This window comes from Cricetulus griseus, chromosome 8 (genome assembly GCF_003668045.3).
Source record: "Cricetulus griseus strain 17A/GY chromosome 8, alternate assembly CriGri-PICRH-1.0, whole genome shotgun sequence".
Taxonomy (NCBI): Eukaryota; Metazoa; Chordata; class Mammalia; order Rodentia; family Cricetidae; genus Cricetulus; species Cricetulus griseus.
In genome coordinates, this window is record NC_048601.1 from 57846956 (window position 1) to 57863469 (window position 16514).

General features: G+C 50.4%; 1 protein-coding gene across 7 annotated transcripts in view; it reads left to right on the top strand.

Annotated features, from left to right (window-relative positions):
* The window catches only part of Add2 (adducin 2), a 42950-nt gene extending 29793 nt beyond the window's left edge, over positions 1–13157 (top strand). For all 7 annotated transcript variants that reach the window (XM_027428575.2, XM_035448745.1, XM_027428576.2 and 4 more), the window contains 6 exons: positions 89–346; positions 1807–1926; positions 2332–2421; positions 4177–4330; positions 5570–5695; positions 11579–13157. In XM_027428575.2, the coding sequence (XP_027284376.1) occupies positions 89–346; positions 1807–1926; positions 2332–2421; positions 4177–4330; positions 5570–5695; positions 11579–11883 (1053 nt within the window). In that variant the 3' untranslated portion in view covers positions 11884–13157. The remainder of the gene's footprint in view (positions 1–88; positions 347–1806; positions 1927–2331; positions 2422–4176; positions 4331–5569; positions 5696–11578) is intronic.
* The last annotated feature ends 3357 nt before the right edge of the window (positions 13158–16514 follow it).

A 16514-nucleotide genomic window follows, 5' to 3' on the forward strand; every position in this document is an offset into this window, starting at 1 on the left:
TCAGTTGTCTGGTGGATATTTGGGGTTGAACTGAGTCCAGGTGTGGACCTCTGACTCCACAACACGTGGTCTGGTTCTGTCCTCTCAGGGTTACAGAACAGGCTACACATACCGCCACCCCTTTGTCCAAGAGAAAACCAAACACAAAAGCGAAGTGGAGATCCCAGCCACAGTCACTGCCTTTGTGTTTGAAGAGGACGGCGCCCCGGTCCCTGCCCTACGTCAGCATGCGCAGAAGCAACAGAAGGAAAAGACCCGCTGGCTTAACACGCCCAACACCTACCTGCGGGTGAACGTGGCCGATGAAGTACAGAGGAACATGGGCAGTCCCAGGCCCAAGACCACGGTGAGAGGCGAGGTCGGGCTAGCCTGGATGGATGAGCTGCATTTGAAGGGAAGCAAGTTGTGCAACTCTCTTCCGGGTTCCTGTGGGCCGTACTCAGACCCTAGAGCCCCTAACACCTCTTTCTTGCACCCCTGCATTGAGGTTTGGGGTGTGAGGAGCAGATTTCTCCAGAGGACAATAGGACAGGGCTACTTCCATCAGCACAGATTCAAGAGAGACTGGGTTCTGTGTTTCACCCCACAACCATGGGGGCCTTTGGGAAACTCCCAGAGGAGGTGCCCGACACTGGACCTGGGGTCTGACACAAACCCAGGAGGAGGAGGGGTTGAGCACGTGTTGCCTTTCCTGTCCCCTTTTCATAGCTCACATAGCCTCTGTTTGGTTTTTTCCTTCCTGTTTTACACAGGCAAGTACTTTTTTTTTTTTTTTTGGCATGTGCATGGATGCACATGTATGTGTCTCAAGGTTGATGTCTGGAACCATCTTCAATAGCTCCTCTATCTTACTCTTTAAGAATGAGCCTAGAGCTTGATGCTATGGTTAAATTATTTTCTCTAGGAATCCTGTCTCTGCCTTTCACGGCTGGAGTTTTGGGTGGACCACCACACCCATCCAGGTTCCTGGGGATCCAAATTCAGGTCCTTGCACTTGACTGACAGATGCTTTAGCCACTGGGCCATCCCTCCAAGCCTACTGTTTGATTTTTTTTTCATTAACAAAAAAAGTGGCCACAGCCAGTCAGAATAGGTCTCCACCAGATGCGAATCCAGTTACCTGGAACTGAAGCCCAGTGGTGGCCTGCCCAAGGTTCAGCCACTACTCTCTGATGTTATAGCCCTCTGGCCTTCCTTGACATCTGGGTCATCTATCACTCATCTCAGCTCTGACCCAAAGAGAGAACAACTCTGTTACGATAAATCTTTCTGCCAAAAGCTGCCGAGCCCCACCACCATGTGTGCGTTCTACACCAGCCGCCTGCCCGAGTTAGAGCCCAAATTAATACAGAGAGACTTGTATTAGGTTCAAAGCTGCTTGGCCAATGACTAGGATTTCTCATCTGTAATTATCATAAATCTATATATTTTATAAGACTTATCTTATAGAGGATGCCTTTCGCTGGCACCCTCTCTTGCCAGTGGCTCACATGGTGCCACTGGAGGAGGAAGGGGGAAAGGGGGCACTTCCTTTTTCTCCTTTCTTAAATATGAGTCTCCTTGCTATGTCACTTCCTGCCTGGATCACCACTCTCTACTACATTTCCCAGAATCCTCTTTGACTCCTAGTCCTGTCTAACTTGCTGTCACATTGGCCAAACAGTATTTATTCAATAATCAATAAGATAAACATACAAAGAAGTACATTCCCCATCACAACTCTGTGTGGCTTGCTGATCTTCCTTGGTGGGTGGGGTACCCGCTGGCCTGTGGTCCCCCTCTTACTCGCCTGCCTTGTCTTGTCAGTGGATGAAAGCTGACGAAGTGGAAAAGCCCAGCAGTGGTATGCCCATACGGATCGAAAACCCAAACCAATTTGTGCCTCTCTACACTGACCCCCAAGAAGTGCTGGACATGAGGAACAAAGTGAGTCTGCTCTTCTATCTTGCTTTTCTGAAGGAATCTGGGGTCCCAGAAGCACGAGTTGAGTTCCTGGGTTGGGGGAACTCGCCAGTACCCCTGATATGACACTGTATGAACTACATCCTGGGCTCGGTGCCTCATACTGGACTTACAAGGTCCTGAGATCCTCTGTAACCACTTTATGTAGCAGTAAACCACTTGCTTTACACAGTAGGTGTGTCTGAAAGACATGTTCACAGAGTGGCTCTGGGTCAGGTATGGTGGCAGCTCTCAGGACGGGCAGATTGTGTTAGAGCAGAGAGGACAGCCTGCTGACCATAGAGGGCCTCATCAGACCCGTCCCAGGCCTCACTAGACACCAGAGTGCCCCTCCATGCTTTGACCCCTTCTTCTCCCCTTTCCACACAGATTCGAGAGCAAAATCGACAAGACATAAAGTCTGCAGGGCCTCAGTCCCAGCTCTTGGCCAGTGTCATCGCCGAGAAGAGCCGGAGCCCGGTACAGCAGATGCCACCCCCAACTGAGGGGGAAGCATATCTGTCTTGTGGGGCTGGGCAGTGGGAGCCCTGAGTCCTCAGTCCTACTCACCCCATGATCTTAGGTGCCGGGCTCTTGCTGCATAGTGAAGGGCCACCACACAGGTGACTGTGAGGTCAGGGAGGACAATGTTGGCTCACTCCTGGATGCACCAGATAGGGAACAGCAAGGAGTAGCCCATCTGCTCATGGGAAGGCCACTGGCTGGCCCTACACCTCCCGCCATTGGACTTCACGAGATTCTCTCTCAGTGTCCTTCAGAGTTCTGGTGGCCCTAGTGTTTCTGACCTCTGGGTTTGATGTGGCATCATCTGGCCAGAGCGCCAGGGCACAGTGAGAGGGGTGTGGACAGGACTGTGTGCCTATGGGGTGGGAAGGGTAAGGAGTTTCCATACAAATCTAGTAAGAGTTAGAAAGCATGAAGTCACCGTTTCTGTGTTTGAGATGGGGTGGTGTCTCGTCTGGGGCTTGGCAGCAGAGTGGCATTGATGCCTGTGCAGGCAGCACTATGACTGTTTGTGACCATTGCAAAAGCTGTGACACTTTCCTCGACAGTGTGGGTGGCAAGTGCAGGCCCTTTACTTTAATGTGACGATCAGGTTGCAGGTCAGGCAGCAGGTTATGCATTCACACCTGCCTCCTGCCCGCCCCCACTCAGCCAAGTCGTGAACTCTGAACACACCATAGGGTCAAGTTTAGAAATGGCCTGTGATCCCAGAGGGGTGAAAGATCAGCACAGAGCAGGATTGTTCAAAGAAGCTCTGCCCTTCTCAGCAAGGCTCTCATTAGAGTCCTTCCCTGTCCTTGGGATCTGTCTTAGACTCACTGTTGACTCTGAAACTCATTGCGATAAGCCTACGGTTGTCTCCCTTATAAGTGAAGCCCATAAGCGGTGACCAGAAACCCTGGTTGCTCTGGGCTCACCTCCCCTGAGGCTTTACTCTGTGCTCCTCCTCCATAGATAGTGAGCAATGCCTTTGGCTACAATGAGGACACTCACTTAGGGAGAGGGCAGTGGGGTCTTCAGTTCAGTCCTCCCCTTGAGCAAGAGGGACCAGAGGATTCGTGGAGCATACAAGTGTCTGGCTAGTCAGATCTCAGGGTCAGGGACTCCACTGAGATGCAAAACAAAAGTTCTGCTAGCTCCCCTGCCAGGGCCTGTGGAACAGGCAGCTGGAGATCCTCACTGAAGGATCTGGCCTCTTGGTCACTAGAACTCCAGGACTTACTGCTTGGACTGAGAATGCCGCAGCCCCTGTGTCTTGCTGCTTTAATGCTGTGTACTGTGGCTTGCACTGCTGTTGGGGGACAGGGCGGGGCAATGGGGGAGGGGCCTGACATGCTGCTTGCTTTACCCAATGCTATGCTTGCTAGACTTTGTCTGACTGACTCTGGGCAACCAAATGTATGCACAGTCATGGCTTGGAAGTGTCCGTAGATGGGATTGCAATAAAGGTGTGTCTTCTGCTTGGGAGCATCTTTTGATTTCATTTCAAGGGCAAAGGGTGGACCCTATATTCACCAGGACAGTTTCAAAATCTAAATGTGGGGAGGATATAGCAATGGGGACAATGAATGAACTCTACCCCAAGGCCCCAAGCTTGGTTCCAAGGAGCTACATGTTACTTCCCTGACTGCCACCTGAGTGTGAGAGAAGTTCCAGCTTGGGCCCCAGCACAGCGGTCAGAGAGCAACACACACTCTGGTTAACTTTCAGTCTACAGAGAGCCAGCTGGTGTCCAAGGGTGATGCAGATGCCAAAGACGAATCAGAGGAGACGGTGCCCAACCCCTTCAGCCAACTCACCGACCAGGAGCTGGAGGAATACAAGAAGGAGGTGGAAAGGAAGAAACGAGAGCAGGAACAGGAAGGTAAACCCGTGTGTCCCATAGCTGCAGGACCTGCCAGCCTAGAGGGAGAGCTCAGAATCCTCACTGGGGTCTGCCGTCCCTGTGAGGACCTTCTTGCCCCATCACCAAATAGCACTATTAGCAAAACATAGCTAAACGTGACCCACCGCCTCACAGCTCCACGTGCAGACACCTTCGTGATGTCACTGACCCTGTTCCACTGGATATGAAGGAGTTAGTGCCTGTAAAGTACTTAGAATTGTGCCTTTGATTGTGACAAAGGTCAGTAGACAATAGGTTAGTGTGAACGGTAATGAGACAGGTGTGACAGTCACATAAAGTCTGGAGTGAGTCTGTCAGCCTGGTAGCCAGGATTCTATGAGCCGATGCCACTCTCCTTGCTTCAGAGTCTGGAGTCTAGCCAGTCCCTCTGCGTTGAAGCTCCTGGTGTCTTGGCTTGCTGGGTCATGCTTTTGTTTTCTTCTGGGCTAGCATGAACCAAGACATCTACACCACAGGCTCTACCTCAAATCCCTCTTTGGCTAGAAAGTCATCCTCTCACCCTCCTACCCCCCAAACGAGGTGTCTCCCCTCCTTGCTTCCAGAGCAGCTGGGGCCTGAAACCCACTTAGACCCAGGTAGAATTTACCCCGAGTGGGGCCCTCCACCACTGCTTCTTCTCATCCAAGGTTAGACATCTTTTCAACTAATGCTTCCTGCCTTGCTTAGAGTTCAAATGTGCCTGCTAGAAAAAAATAGAGAAATGTGCTAGGGATAATTTGGAAGGAAGGTGTGAATTAGCTGAGTTAGCCAGCAAGCTAGCAACTGTGAACAAGCTTGGGTGTTCCTAAAGAGAACCAGCAGCGCTGAGTTAGCCAGCAAGCTAGCAACTGTGAACAAGCTTGGGTGTTCCTAAAGAGAACCAGCAGCTGGTGGGGAGCCTGCTTCCTCCTGGGGATGTGTCCATGGCTGGTCCTTTTCAGCAATACCTGCAGAGTCAAGTGCTGGTCTGGCACATGGAAGTCTCCTGCCACCTTACTTCCTCATAGGGGCAGCCTCTGGGTAGACAAAGTGATGTGCAACTCTGGCTGCCCCCTTTTAGCCTCCCTAGGAAGAAGCAGGGATAAATCTGAGCTAAGGAGAGCCCGATAACTCTCCAGCCAGAAGTGACTAGGTAGAAAAGCACTGGATTTCACGCTCACCCTGGCCCTCTTGTCTCTCTGTGACTTCTGTGCGAAGGTGGGTTTCTGTTATTTTCAGGGGAGAAGGACACAGCCACAGAAGAGCCTGGCTCACCTGTAAAGTCCACACCTGTGTCTCCAGTGCAGAGCCCGACGAAAGCAGGGACCAAGAGCCCAGCCGTTTCTCCTTCCAAGGCTTCAGAGGGTGAGTGCGGCTGAGCAGGCTTCAAAGGGCACCTGTGTGGGAGAGAAGGTGGTCTGTACACTGTAGAGAACTGTTGGTAGTTGGTAAGGGTTTGTCGGGAGAGGGTGGCCTCACTCCCATGGGACATGCTTCCTCTCGGACAGTTCTAGACATTCTGGGCAAGATTCAGTTTGTCTTACTAGTGAACTATGCTGATGCAGCCAAAGCCCTTCCAAGCAGAGATAAAGGGCTGACACACAGCCTCCCATCCCCAGCTGGCCGGTTGTGTCATCTGGTCCTCCGGTGCTGGTGTGGGGAAGGATCTCTCTGAAATGAAGGCTCTGCTCAGCCAGGTCTGAGATGGGGCCTGCATTTCTCGGGGTCATGACCTGATGGTATCACTCTGAGTCTTGACTGAGCAGTGGGACCCTCTGGTTCTGTGGCCTGGAGCTCACCCTCAGCACTTCTCCAGGCACTCTAAAATGTGAACCAACTAAAAACCATGTCATTAGAGAGACATGAGTTTAGGCAATAAAATTCCAGGACCAAAAAACCTGTTAATTTTTGTAGTAGAGACCTACTCCATGCCTCAGTCAAATGTTCCATTGTTACAGTTCTTCCGTGTCCAAAGACAGTGTTGATGACAGCATACTTTGAAGGAGTAAGGGAATAATTTGAACATAGGACCAACTATGATTAAGGTGTACATGGTAACAGTGCTGTTGTGGTCCCTTGCCACTTCCATGATGCTCCACTAGGTCCCCAGAGAGGCCACCCAGAGAACAGCCAGTGTTGGGCTGCTGGGATCCCCTTCCTAGGTGACAGGTCACATGTATGATTCTGGTAGCACCTCCACCCTGAGCTTCCTCTCCAATCCAACCACTGCCTTGCATACAGGCCCAGCCTTGCTGGAGAAAACCCATCTGCTTGAGGCCAGAGCCCCAAGTGGATGTCCCTCCTGCCTCTCCACTGGCTGCATGTGTTCACTGTGTCTCATCTTGGTGTATTGTCAACTTGTCCACAATGTCTTCCTTTCTCTTCCCATTTGTGCCTTCATCAAAGGACTTTCCTCCGAGTCTGAATACTTGTCTCTGTAGTAAGTATAGAGAGGCCACTTCCTAACTCACCTGGCACTCGCAACAGGGAGGGAGGAGCTTTTCAAAAGAAATCCCTTCCAAGGTTTTCTTCTTGCATCTCATGGTCCTGCCTTTGCAAAGTTTCTTAGGTGTAAAATTCACAACCAATTCCACCTGTGCTGTGCAGGACTAGGCTTCCTGTAAGGGACATGGACACATGCATACAGAGAAAGATAGGCAGACAGAATGAAAGAAAGGAAGAGAGAGAGAGAGAGAGAGAGAGAGAGAGAGAGAGAGAGAGAGAGAAGAACGGCACATGCCTTTAATCCCAGCACTCAGGAGGCAGAGGCAGGCGGATCTCTGTGAGTTCGAGACCAGCCTGGTCTACAAGAGCTAGTTCTAGGATAGGCTTGAAAGCTACACAGAGAAACCCTGTCTCAAAGAAAAAAACAAAAACAGAGAGAGAGAGAGGGAGGGAGGGAGAGAGAACAAGTCCCATGGGGAGGGATAGGGACTGCACGAGAGCATCATGGTTAACAGGAATTACTCATTGGCCCCACTTTGGCTCTAAAGAGCTTCTTCTAGAATTTTGAGCAGAGCCTGGATTCTCTCAGGGCCTCAGCTGCTACCCAGATATGTGCAGAGGACCTGGCCTTTGACAGTCCATTAGCACACTTGTGCAGGCTGCAGGAAGGAAATGCAGGGAGAGCCTGAGAGGGCCCATGGCAGGAGGTGACAAATCCAGAGATTCTTGTCAGCTCCTGAGAGGAATAGAAAACAGGAAGAGCACAGATGGATGGAACAGCCATCCACCTACCACTGGGTATCACACTCACTGTGACAAGAGTTCTGGTTCTCTCTGGACCAAATCTATCCCCTTCATGGGGCCACTTGTAAAATAACAAAAGTCACAGTTTTCTCTAAAGATGTTTTATGTGTCACAGGCAGCTAGAGAACATGGCTACCTTGACACAAAGTGATGTAAGTGCAAGCTGCAGTGTGGTGGGGCTGGGTGGCCTGGACCAGCTCCTTGGAGCAGGCAGAATGGACTGGGGCACAGTAACTATGTTCCCTTTAGATGAAGGGTGAGTGTTTCCAGCCATCTGTCACTCTGCTCCCCTCCTCTCCTGCTGAGTCTCCATGTCAGTCTTCATCTATGTTCTGGAATCTGAATCCAGCACCATCAGCCTCTCTAAGGTGTCTCCTCCTCCACTTCTGCTCACCATGATACTTCCTTCTCCTTGCCCAGACCCTGAGCAATGTGATCCGGACTGACTGCAGCCCCCAGGGGATACTCAGGGCTATAGACTGAGCTAGAAGAAATAGCTCCTGTTTCATGTCAGATGTTCACAGATTACTCCATTATTTCAAATAAGCCACTCAAAACACTTCAGAGGGCTGGGGAAATGGCACAATGGATCTAAGTGCTTGCTGCAGCATAAACATGTAAAATCCAACCAGGCATGGCAGTCCCTGTAATCCCAGAACTAAAGAGACAAAGGCCAAAGAACCCCAAGGACAAACTAGCTAGCTACTCTAGCCGATCAGTGAGCTCTGGGTTCAAATGAGAGATCCTGACTCAATAACTAAAATGGAGATGCATCAAGGAAGACAGCTGACATCAGCTGTGGGCCTCCGAGAGCGAGAGTGAGTGTGTGTCAGGAGACAATGAGCAACTTTGCAGTGTGCTCACATGAATCCATTCTTATTAAGGACTGTGCTCCTTCAATTGTGAGAACTTACTAGTCCTTGATGCTGTTGGCCTCCAAAACTTGGGCAGGTTAGCTCTGTAGCATCAGATCCACTGTCCAGTCATGGTCCACAGAGAGCTGTGCATTGGCTAGAGTTGACTGGGTTTAGCTCAATGGATGTCACATGTCTCCCTATGTGAGATCAGCCAAGACCACACACAATCAGCTATCAGCATGACTAGGCCAGGACTTCTAAGATAGTGTACACACATGGCTGGTGCCTTGGTGGGGACAGGAAGAATCAGGGCTCAATGGGGATGCTGGAGTAGCATTCTCATTCTCACTCTTCCAAACTCCACATTTTCATTGGTGTCATTGGACTTTATTCATGGTGGCCTATGTCTCCCAAAGCTGTTAGGCGGAAGTTTCTAGACCTTCTTGGGTGTTTAGCCTAAGCCCGGTTTTGCAACACTTCCCTGCACTCTGGTTGCTACCAGAAGCCATGGAGCCAACAGGAGCTACATGAGCCTGTCATTACCAAGAGGCTCTGCACAGTAGGGCCTGAGCTATCCCACATGCCAACAGTATATCCAGTACTCGAGGAACTTTGAGTCTCAGGCACGGTGAGCCACCAAAAGGAATATATTCTGAACCCAAATGTCCCACTTTTTATATCAAAATGGCCTGATGACTTGGTAGAAACAGAAATTTAGAGAGGTAGAAATGTGATGTGGTTCAAGGGTAGAGCACCTGCCTAACATGTCTGAGGCGCGCACGCGCTCCCGCACGCACGCACGCGCGCGCGCGCACACACACACACACACACACACACACACACACTTACTTCACGACCCACCATATGTTTCAGGTCCTAACATGGACAAAGACCTCATTTACACAAGTTGAATCTGGACCATTCTTTCAGACACTCATGTTCTGGAATTTAAATGAGGACAGAGCTCTGCTGGCCAGTCTCCTGCTCACAGAGCCTCACCAAGCAGTTCTGCTTGCCAGCCCTCTGCTCCCTGCTCTGCGCTTTGAGTGCCTCGTGGACCAGCATGATAACCTGGTGCTGTGTCAGCACTGATCACGAATGATACTTCCCCAAACTTTAATGAGCCTTTCTTGGGCTTCTGCATGCCATGGTGAGGAGCATTATTTTCATTAGGGAAATAGAAACCTTGCATGGCAGTCACCAGTCCTGCATGCAGTGGATACAGGTCCGTATTAATCCGGTTGACCTTGAGTTCAGAAGCACCTCCCCAAACCCACTTCCAGGCCATCCCCTTATCTCCCTTGCTGTTGCTGTCTAAGTGGCAGGCCAGGCCAGCAGTCATGTGTCTGACCCAGGGTGGAAAGATGAGCATGTTCCTGAAGAGGCCAGGTGCCCTCTATGGAACCTGCATCTGGCCTCACACAGAGAAAGGTTCAACCATGTTGTTGCTGACCAGAAGATGGCTACCCAGAAGTAAGAGAGAGTTTGTGTTCTGATGGCACATGGCACTGTAAAATGAGCATACGACATTGGGGTTAGAGGAAGACCAAGCATAAAAAACAAATCTATTGTATAAGGTTAAGTATTTGGGCATAGAGAGAGGAGAGGGGCCTTCACCAGATAGGGAAGGGTCATGGGATTGACGGTGATAAGACCAAGTCAAAGGTGGAGGCGAAACAAGAGAACAAAGAGAGAGGACCATGTTCCAACAGATGTATGCCAATGAGGCACACTGCCAGGTGACAGCCATGGCCGTGAGGGGACCAGAGCTGTAGATGCTGAGTCAGGGCTGCAGATGCTGAGTCAGAGCTGTAGATGCTGAGTCAGGGCTGTAGTCCAGGCTCCAGTCAGAAAAGCAAAATGAATAGGAGGCAGCCGCCAGTCTCTGATATTAAAAGGGAACCCATGCTCAGGTGGGTCTGGAAAGAACTTCAGCATGTCAGATTGAGAAGGAACAAAAGTCCTCACTGTAACATCTTGTCGGGTTGTTGAGCCGGCCTGTTCTGACTGCCCCAAGCTCACCCAGTCCACACAGATTGCAGTCTCGTATTGCTCTGCAGTGTGGACACGGGTTTTTTTCTTACCCACTTCTGCAGCATGGCTTCACCTTCCCCTGTTGCTTCCATTCCCATATAGTAGACCATGTGCCAGTCCTTCTGATGGCAATGCTCACACTCAAAGGTACCCACGATCCCATCATACACATGCATACATACACACACATATGCTCACAACACACACATGCATACATACACAGTCTGCACCACACTTAAATGCTCACCTCTCACACACCACACAGCTGTGCTCAGCAGACACAATACACTTGTACACACACCAGCAGACCTCTCAGCCCATAGATGGGAAGCCTGTGGAAGGAGAAGCTAGGACCCGAGCCTGCCCTGTGTAGCTCTCCTGTTCTGAGCTGTGAAATGGAAAGGATCCCTCGGGCAGCATTCCAGTCACTTTCTACATTCCAGTGTCTGTGGCATTATAGGTCCCCTCCCTCCTCTTTACACAGGAGTTTCAAAGCTGGCATAGTTGGGGAGAAGGGACAGCAGAGGACTTTAGTGCCTGGGTCTAAGCATTCTGCCCTTGAGTGTGGAACCTGGTGAACCTGGCAGCCACTAGAATGAAAGGACCCCCTTGAGCTGTCAATTCTATTATAGAAATGCTGGGTCCTTCCTGATTCTCCTCTCTGCCCCCTGGGAAGACACCGGTTCCCTAAGTTCCCTGCCACTGTGTAGGTATGAAGACCTGTGGTCATCATGTTTTGATTGGTGCAACTGGGCTGTTTATCACAATGCTTCCACTGAGATGATCAGGACATGCAGCCCACAGCTTCTCTCCTCCCTCCGGCGTGCCTCTCCATTCTCATTCAGTGCATGAATTCAGTGCTTGTTCAGAAACCAACACATGTTTCAATATGTAGACAAGAACCCAGAGTATCACCTGCCTAGGGTGTGTTCCCCAAGGCAGGTGGTGTGAGGTGAGAACTCCTTCCCTCCTCTATTCCAGGATCCTTGCTCCCACACCATGCCAGCCTGCCCACCACCCCCAGCTCCAGACCTCCCCTAGAAGTGGTTCTGTTGACCCCTTGAACACTCCTTCCTGAAACCAGCTGGGTCTTCTGGTTTTTTCCTAGATGCCAAGAAGACAGAAGACAGTGAAGCCACCACAGAGCCTGAGCCAGCGAAACCGGAAGGGGTGGTGATGAATGGGAAAGAGGAGGAGCCAAGTGCAGAAGAGGCCCTCAGCAAAGGACTGGGCCAGATGACCACCAATGCTGACACTGATGGTGACAGCTACAAGGACAAAACCGAGTCAGTTACCAGTGGCCCCTTGTCCCCAGAGGGCTCGCCCTCCAAGTCACCCTCCAAAAAGAAAAAGAAATTCCGAACCCCCTCCTTCCTGAAGAAGAGCAAGAAGAAGGAGAAGGTGGAATCCTGATTGGTGGCTCCTGCTACATCCCTGCCCTCCTTCCCTGCCCTTCTCCCAACTCTGCCCCTGGAGCACAGGGCCAATGAGGGATCGAGAAGGACCTCGGATCACACTCAGAGGGGGGCTTAGAGCCAGCCTTCCCAGAGCAACCAGGTGTCTTGCCCACAGTCACAGTTAGTTGGTGGCAGGGCCTGCCCTAGATTTGAGCTTCCTGACTCCTATGGTCATGCTCTGTTCTCTGTTCAACACTGCCTAGTCCTGGGCTGCTCTGTTAGCACACTACCTGCCAGCCTGAGCCCAGGGCAGGAAGGCCAAGTGCCAGGCATGGTCACAAATGCTCACAGGCCAAGACTTCCTCTGAGTAAGGTCCATCTCTTCCCAGGAATCCTGCCTCTTGCTAATGGAGCTGTCTCCACAGCAAGAAGCCATGCTTCTCTCTTCCATTTTGGGTCCCTTCTCCTCCTGTTTAAAGTAACCAGGCAAACTGACATGCTCCCCTCCCCCCAATAGAAGTTAATCTTTGATCCCCAGGCTGATGGCTTAGCTTGTACTTTCTCAAACACTAATCCTGAGCTTTTGACATGGAACCCATTGAGTGATGGATGGAAGAACCCTAAGAACCGACAGATAGAGGGCAAGCCAAGTCAGCTTAATGAGTGGGCAGGGACCATAAGTCTAAGAGCCTAGGATCCTGGCCTGTCTGTAGTGTGCATCACACAAGCTGCAAAGTTAAACCCGACTGTAGCAAAAGAAAAGGTCTCCTGCTCAGGGTGGAAATTTGAGGGATCTAAATCTGGGCTGGAGCTGAGTTATGGGAGGAGGACCAAATGCCACTTTGACTTTCCATGGTATGCAGGGCTGCACCTGACTCACTCTTGCCTGGCAGGCAGGTGTCCCTTCCCACATACCCAGGAGCCCTTGCCCATAGACCGGAGCATCTTACTCTTGGCACCTTGACCTTGGCTCTTTGGGCATCAACTCTGAGTCACAGAAGGTCCAGCAGAGTACAGTCAGAAATGAGTCTTTCTGAGTTAATTCTCCATCACCAGCTTTCAGAGACATGTCTGGCATCCCCAACCCCATCACTCTCTTGCTTCCCAGACTTGGTGATAGGCACAGCTGTTATGCTAAATGCCCACACTTTTCCCTTATCCTCCAAAGGAATAGTGTTGGCTAATGAACACTTCTGGCTCCAAGACAATCCATCTTCCCTAAAACACAGTGTCTTCAAAGAGCATTTCTCTTCTTTGTCCAGGTTAATGTAAAGGTATTTTTGAAATTTCTCGACTCATCATCATTTTTCACTTTGCACACTTGCTGTCTACAGACACCATGCAGGCTTTACCCTCTGCCCTTTCAATACCCAACTCCTCCCTTTTTGTGGTAAGGAAACTGAACCCCATCAGGGATAATTGACTCGCTAAGCAAGATCTGAAGGCTGGGTTTGAACCCAGGTCAGTCTGAGCCAAGTGCTGGCCCTTCCCACCTGTGGTGAATGGACAGTGGCTTTGGCCCATTAGCCATTTCTTGTCTGTGTGGTGTTAGCACTTAGGATGAAGTTAAGAGAGGCCACCCGTTGTCACCCTAAGTGATGCAGTTAGTTCCCGGTGACCGTGGGTGGTGGGAAGATCTATGCCTCTGACCATGCAGAGCTGAACCCTCTGTCTGCAGCAGAAGAGCCCCCCACATTTGTCTGTCTGTCTCTTGAGCAGATCTGAGAACCTAGTGCAGATCTGTGGCTGTTGCAGGCCTTGTTTTTGCTCTGCTTCCTAGTCGGGTCAAGTCTAATGACAGACAACCCAATGCCCCTGTGTGTGAATGCTCAGAAACTTCTATCTTCCTACAGGAGATGCTTTCTTAGAAATAAGATTTCATACTTATTCATTTTCTTTTAATAGTCATTAACCATCCACTTGTGTCAGACACTTAAAAAAAAAATGAGAGGTGTCAACCCAGAATAGGTGGCGTTTGTGTGAGCTGGTGCTCAGGATGATGTCCGTTGTCTCTGCCCAATGTGCTCCTTTTGTTACCTTTAGGACAGTGAGGCTTGCTTAGGGCAAAATGTCAGAACTTTATTGGAGTGACATCTTTGGGATCAAGGCCCTGAGTTCAGCTCATACTCACCCATCTGTTTATTCCTTGTACATCCAGAAAACACTCATCTGTGAACATGTGAGATAGTTACAGAGCAGTCAGGGTACACAGGTGAGCCAGGACAGCAATGACTGACCATCCAGTCTTCCTGGGGATGGGCCTGGAAAACTGATGGTTGTAGAGTCACTTTGGTGGCCCAGGGAGAGAGTGTGGGTAAGGCCGCTGGCTGGTCCTGTGTTGTGTTCTCTCCAACTGCACTGGTGTCTAGCTTAGAATTCCTCTCGTGGGAATCTTGGCATAAAAACACCTTAAGAAGTTTTCAATGAGCTAATAATGCTAATGCTAGTTTCGCAGCCTCAGGCCCTGTTTTGCTTTGGGATGAGATGGTGGGAGAAGCATAAAGACATTTTGTCTATTTCCTTCTTCCCTTGTACATAAAGGATGTGATGTGCACAGCTCTGAGGATGGCAGAGACGGCTGGACAGCCCAGACAGGGCATTTTCTCCGGCTCTGTATAAAAGTCAGTTCATGGTTCAACTGATGAGGAGGGGTGTTTGTAAGCTCAGAGTTTACCGGCCATTGGCCTGTTTCTCACTGAGCTACCAAGGAAGCTACCAAGGAAGGCATTGGTGCTACTGTGTGATCAGCTGTTTGGAAAAGTGAAGCCTCTTCTTGATCTGTTCCCACACGTAGGTGCACAGGAGTAGGACAGAGAGAGGCAATCCTGGTTCTTATGTCACACACTGGAAGTGTTTGTGATCTGTGAGGGCTACCCATTTTGTGTGACCATCCCCCAACCCGGAGCAGGCATAGGGGGACCTGACCAGAGATGCTCTACACTCCAGCAAGGTCTGGTCCCTCTAAAGCCATGGGAAGAGTCAGGTGCCACTGTGTAATGAGTGTGAAGTCCTTGCTCTGTGGACAGAGGATGTGAGGGAAGTGGATGAGGACAAGTCTCTCACAAACCCATTGTAAGGACTGCTCTGAGCCACCCAATCATGGAGACCATGCCTGACCCCAAGCCCTATAGGTTAACAATATGTCAAGATGGCAGGCATCTGGCCTTGTGGTAACAGAGCTCCTGTTGATGTGAGCAGAAATGCCACAAGGGTCTGAAAGGACCATTTGCCCCCTAGTGTAGAAGGTTAGACCTATGTTTGTGAATCTTATGTCTTAGTTCTAGGCCAAATGTAGTAAGTTCTTGATGGCTGAACAGGACTATTGAAACATTCACTCCTTGCTCATTTTACACATGTGGTCCCACAGATAACCTGAACTCTTGGTATAGTTACCATCCACTGTGGCCAGAGAGGCCATGAGGCCTCTTACAACATTTCTTGTCACTAAGCCCAGTTGAACTTTCTATGACCCCAAATAATCTGAGTACTGAGTGGAATGCCAGGTATCTGCTCTCTACTCCCATTGCCATCACAGCATAATAGGACATGTAAGATGACATCATACCTGCTCCACGTGTGGTTTGAAGCAGGTGATTTAATATGAGAAGGAAGGTCCAGAGGCGACTGAAGTTCTCCAAACATGTCCATTTGCTTCCTTTGCACTCGTCCTCTTTCTCCAGTGTGAAGAGGCACCCACCCTGCTATGACTGCTTACCAGAGCCCTAGCTAACCAGGAGGTGGCGCTCTTCCCGTCAGAAATGAGAGGCCACACATAGAGCTCTGTTCCCAAGGCTCCTGACTCCCTTCTGCCCCTCACTGGGGGAGTCTCTGGGGATCTCACACAGTGGAATATCCTTTGGGGACAAAGCACCTTTCATCAACTTTGCATGGCGGTACCCTGGTGGGATTCTTTTCATGGGGACAGTTAGCAAGACTCAGTATTTGGGTGCCTCTAGAAAGTATGGAAGTCATGCCCTGCCTCGTTCTCATATGGCTATTAGGTTTTTGTCAGACTGACTTTTGTGCCAGCTGTCTTCAAGACTCTCCCATAAATCAGATCCTCACTTTGAGAACTTAGGGCTCATGGTGCTCGGAGGGGCTCAAGTGCAGGCTAGCCAAAGAAGGCAGAGTCTTCCATGGGAATCAGGTCCTCAGCTGCTTCCTCACCCTCTCTGTCCCAAGAACCTGAGTGAGGCTGGGCCCTGAGGATACTTCCCTTGTCTCTTGGGTAGAGATGACATCACCAGAAATCAAGGAATATTGAGAAGGACCAAACTAGCCTGTGACTCCTTTAACATAAATCAGAATGGCAGCAGGACCTAAGCCAGGGGGTCTCACTTGGGAAACATCACAGACCCTTACATGATGGCAGTAAGTTTGGGGAAGTTTCAGACCCTCATTTCAATGCCACCTTGTGCCCGTGAGTCTTACTGTGCTGGTGGAGACTCATACCACAAGACTGCCCATCTTTAAATTCCTTGAACTGCTAATGGTGATGAGTCCCAGGGTCCTCCCTCTCCGAGAAGAGATTAGGCAGAATCTAGGTGAAGCAGGCACCTAGCAGGACCCATAGGTGCAGGGTTACAGAAACCCAGGCTGGCCAGGGAGTGTGGTGTCTCGTAGGTAATGCTGTGGGTGGTGTTGGTG